Here is a 5424-nt window from a genome sequence, read left to right on the forward strand (position 1 = left end):
TGTTGTTGTTGTTGTTGTTGTTGTTGTTGTTGTTTGAGGAACCTCCATACTATTTTCCATAGTGGCTGTACCAATTTATGTTCTCACCAACAGTGCATGAGGGTTACCTCTCCTTCACATCCTGACCAACACTTTTAAAAAAATTTTTTTTAATGTTTATTTATTTTTGAGAGAGGAAGAGAGAGCATAAGCAGGGAAGGGGCAGAGAGAGAGGGAGACACAGAATCTGAAGCAGGCTCCAGGCTCTGAGCTTTCAGCACAGACCTTGATGCAGGGCTCGAACTCAAGAAGCATGAGATCATGATCTGAGCCGAAGTCAGAGGTTTAACTACTAGAGCCACCCAGGTGCCCCCAGACCAACAGTTTTTATTTCTTGTCTTTTTGATACTAGCTAGTCATTCTGACTAGTATGAGGTGATATCTCATTGTGGTTTTGATACACATTTCCCTACTGATTAGTGATGTTGAGCATCTTTTCACGTGTCTATTGGCCATCTGTATATCTTCTCTGGAAAAATGCCTATTCCAGACCTCTGCCCATTTTTTAAGCATACTGTTTGTTTTTTTGATGTTGGGTTTTAATGAGTCCTTTATATATTTGCAATATTAACCCTTTATCAGATATATGATTTACAAATATCTTTTCCCATTCAGTAGTTTGCCTTTATGTTTTAATGATTTCCTTTGCTGTGCAAAAGCTTTTTATTTTGTTGTAGTCTCAGTAGTTTATTTTTGCTTTCGTTTCCCTTGCCTGAGGAAACATATTCGTAAAAATATTGCTAAGGCCACTGTCGAAGAGATTACTGTCTGCATTTTCAGTATAGGAGTTTGATGATTTCAGGTCTCACATTTAGATCTTTAATCCATTTTAAGCTTATTTTTGTGTATGGTGGTCCGGTTTCATTCTTTTGCCTGTAGATGTCCAGTTTTCCCAGCATCATTTATTAAAATGTATATTCTTGCTTTTTTGGTCATAGATTCATTGGTCCTGTAAGCATGGGTTTATTTCTGGGTTCTCTACCTAGTTCCGTTCATCTGTATGTCTGTCTTTGTGCCAATACCATACTATTTTGATTACTGTAGCTTTGTAATATATCTTAAAACCTGGGCTTGTGATACCTCCAGTCTTGTTCTTCTTTCTTAAGATTGTTTTGGCTATTTAACGTCTTCTGCTGTTCCATAGTTATTTTCAGATTATTTGTTCTAGTTCTGTGAAAAATGCTATTAGTATTTTGATAGGGATTGCATTGAATCTTGCTTTGGGTACTGGTGTGTTGTTTTTCAATGTTTTACTTTTAAGACTTTTGATCTTATATATCAGCATTCTATTTTAGTTGTAAATTTACAAACACAGGGGAAAAAAAGGAAGAGCCATCATTTCCCATTCTTAATTAAGAATGACATGCATATGCATCCATTTTCTGTTTATCACAAAGAAAGCATTTAGTAAACATTAGTGTCTTCCACCTATTATTTATTTTATAGCACTCATATTTTCTAAATTCATATCCACCATCTCATTTAAGCCTCAGAAGAACATTAAACAGCACACATATAGGGCATTTTTTAAACTGTTCCCATTTTGCAGAAGAGAGTATCCATATTGACGATTGTCACTTACCCTAAGTTATATAGCAAGTAAAGAACAGAGTCTAAGTAACAGCAATCTTTTGCCTCTAAATCATGTTTTTGCTGATAATAAAAATGTTCCTTAGCAAAAAGCTTTAGCCATTAATGCCGAGTCAGTATACCTCATTCTCGCGGCACTCAAAATTATTCAATGAAAGATAATTATGCATACCTGTTCTTTTTATATCACAATGGAAAATTAACCTGAAATGCAGTTTAAACCCCCATTATAATATTGGTGGTTAGAGCTAGGAATCACCAGGTATTTGTCTTACAGTGAAAGAGCCCAAGATCTCTAATTCAAGAGAGGAACCATGCGAATTTTCAGTTTTATTCATCAGTATATACTCATGCATATCAACTTACAATAACTGTAGGCTCTCAGAATATTTATTGAGTAGATGAGTGAGATAAATATATTGTATATTTTATCCATGCGACCTATCACTAAATTTCATCATAAATTGCCACTGATGATTCCTGTTAATCTTACAGATATTTAATGAACAAACATAATAAAAATTCTTATAGTCTAATACTTATATTTATTAGAACCTTTCATTTATACTACCTTATTAACCATGGCAAGGACCATTTTCTCTCCAATCTGGAGATGTATAAACTAAGGCATAGAAATGCTTGTTAACAGGTTAGGTAATGACCAAGCTGTGACTCCTTTTAAGAGGTTCCATACAGCTGTGCTGCCTTACAAACATTGTTAAAATTTAGTTATTTTAAAGTATCCTAATTTTGTTAAAATGTACTTAATAGCTTGAGATTTGGTAGATGCACACTTCGAGGTGTTATTCTAATAACTTTTCTATCAACCTAACATGTTTTTTGTGTTTGACTACTTTTAAAAGTTTGATACCTGTTCCTGTCTAAGGTACCTTCACATGTGTTTGATTAAATTTTGTTCCACTTGTCAGCCCCATATTTTCCCTACTCTTATTAACATACATTTATATATGATTTTTAAATGTCATTAAGTATCAGTCACTTTTGGTTTTTACTAGACTCAGGAATTTTCCTTGTTCAGCCAAACATCTTTTCAAAATTGCCAAAGGCTGCTCTAAGATACACTGTCACGTTAAACTTAGTAGATGTTTTGGTTTCCTCTCAGGAGTGGACAGCTCTTCTACCACAAGCAGCGCTTCTCCAGTGCCCAACAGTTATGATGCCCTGGAAGGAGGCAGCTACCCAGGTAATTTGTTTTGTGCCTTCTGATGCTCACCTGAAAAATTATTGACGTCAGTTTTTTCCAAACATCAGCATGTATTATGCATAATTAATGGGCTATATTTTTAACAGGAAAAAGGGACATTTTCTCGTACTTCTCAGCCTTAATTTAATAGTTTTAATGGTCCTATAACAACTAAAAATGTTGTTTCTGGGAGACCTAAGGAAATTTATTATTTTATTTTTGTTGTCATGCTCTTTATCTTTTCCTCTTTCTAAAACACTTTTAATACTAAGTAACTTTCCTCTTTTCCCTTTTTTATGCTAATAACTTCTTAAGTAAAATTTATATTTCTGTCCTCATGCTTAGGTCCTTGAATTCCTTCCAACTAGCCTCTGAATATAAATAGTCTTTGACTCTTTACTCCCCCTATGGCTCCTGGCTGCCTCCACGAGGTAAATAGATTAACCACTTGGGGCTAGATTTTGGAGGCATTACTTTTAACCATATCTGGAAATAACTTTGGTCATTACAAAGGAATAGGAGTGGTGAATAGTGTTTTAAAAAATTCAAATTTAGGTTTTATAATTAGTCATTTCATTATAATATCTTGTATTATGAAATTCCTTTTCTGTCTGACTCTTACATCTGACTTCTCTCTTTCTCACTTTTCCTAATGATTTAAACATTAGGACTAACAGAACAAGTAATTTTCCTCTTTTCTTTACTTCTTACCGCTTTGGTAATAGTCCAAGATGGAGCTTAGTTTAAGTTGGAGTACACTGGACTTAGCATACTACCTTGCTATCAAAGTCCTACAAATTGGTAGAAAACTTTCATCTTCTCACCTTAATATAGCTAGAGTTCCCTTTTAGTATTTTAAGAATACTCCAGTAAGCTACTCAGTCTTTTGTGGGGAAGGATTTTTTTTTCCGTAGGCATGCACATGTGTGTAAGAAATTATGGACCATTCCAAAAACAATCATTATTATCAAAATACTTTAAAAGAGTAAATTTGCTCACTCTAAGGTAAATATTATATGTGGAATCACTGTTTTATATACTTGAAACTAACATTGTATATTAACCATGCCGGATTTTTTTTAAGTTTTTAATTAAAGAAAAATTCTTAAAGATGAATAACTTTAATGTATTTCATGAGCTTCAAATTAACCTAAAAAAATTAACCTGATATGAAATGCCAAATGTAGTTAAAAGAACATTGCCTTGGAGTTTGACCTTGCCTTGTTTGACCTTGCCTTGTCATTTCATCAACAAATCTTTTTTTTTTTTTTTAATTTTAATGTTTATTTTGAGAGAGTGTGTGAGCAAGTGGGGGAAGAGGCAGAGAGAAAGGTGAGACAGAATCCCAAGCAGGTTCCATGCTTGATCCCACAAACCATGAGATCATGACCTGACTGAACCACCCAGGCACCCCTTTTATGAACCATTCTTAATCTTATTATGAACTGTGCTTTGACACTAAGGGGGAACTAGGGCAAGTTTTCTAGCTGTTTATACTGCACCAAAATTAAAGATACGAACATTTATAACAGTAAGATAAAATGAATTGACAATATTATGTGTCAGGTACTAGGATAGATCTTAGGACTATAGAAACATATGTTGTCCCTTTCCTAAAGGAGGAGAGAAGTTTTAGACCTCCATGTTTATGACTCCGTTTTTTTATTATGCTGATGACTGTTACCATGTTAAGAGACCTTTCTACTTATGTTCCCTGTGAGGAAGGATAAGCAGGATATGACACTACATAAATGCTCTTATCCTATTAAGAAATCTGGGAGGTTACCAGAAAGCCAGTGAGCTAGCCCTTGCCTCATTAGCATAAGATGATAGAAGAATATCTAGGAATATACCTTCAAAATGAGAGCCAACAGATATTGTCAATAGAAAGATAAGGGTCTTTAAGAATCTTCACAAAATAAACATTAAGTCACGTGCCTTTAAGAGCATATTTTTTGCAGAGTCTGGTTGCTGCTGAAGAGTGTAGTTTTTGTATGAAAAAGTAAAATTCATATATAGTATGTAGATTTGAGTTTAAAGTAAGACTAACCATATAGCAACATGTTAATAGTTGTATGCGTAGTAGAGTAATTTTTAGGGTTTCTTGTTATGTTTGTGTTTGATGATTAAGTTTTCTGCAGTTTTTTTTCTCAGTTTTAATCAGATTTTAGTTTTTGTTTTAAATAAAGGAGAACATTTATTCATTAAATTTTATTTGGCATCTATTATATACCAGACATTGCTTTAGAAGCTGGACAGTATTCTATACGTTGTCTTTCAAACTTTCACAGTTTGGTTCTACAAATAATAACAGACTTCTAAGGGATTATGGAAATATCTATCCTTTCCATGGACTTTTTAAATAATGTCAGGGTCAGATAAAAAGGTAAGTTAGAGAAAAAAGTGCTTGATCCCTTTCTTATTGTTTTGCCCTTTTTTCTGCTTTTTTGCCCCAATTCTTGCCCAGAGAATAAAAGTAAAAATAATTGTATCATATATGTATTTATTTATATTATAGTATATTTATATATTTTATATATGATATATACTATATTTTATATTTGTATAAATATGAAAGTCATATATATTAG

At 33.3% G+C, this 5424-nt stretch overlaps 1 protein-coding gene across 2 annotated transcripts in view; it reads left to right on the plus strand.

Annotated features, from left to right (window-relative positions):
- Positions 1–5424, plus strand: part of SEC24B (SEC24 homolog B, COPII component) — a 105366-nt gene that overhangs the window by 58033 nt on the left and 41909 nt on the right. For both annotated transcript variants that reach the window (XM_077778451.1, XM_077778452.1), the window contains one exon: positions 2753–2833. In XM_077778451.1, coding sequence (XP_077634577.1) covers positions 2753–2833 — 81 coding nt within the window. The remainder of the gene's footprint in view (positions 1–2752; positions 2834–5424) is intronic.

Source organism: Crocuta crocuta, unplaced genomic scaffold (assembly GCF_008692635.1).
Source record: "Crocuta crocuta isolate KB4526 unplaced genomic scaffold, BGI_CrCroc_1.0 scaffold587, whole genome shotgun sequence".
Lineage (NCBI taxonomy): Eukaryota > Metazoa > Chordata > Mammalia > Carnivora > Hyaenidae > Crocuta > Crocuta crocuta.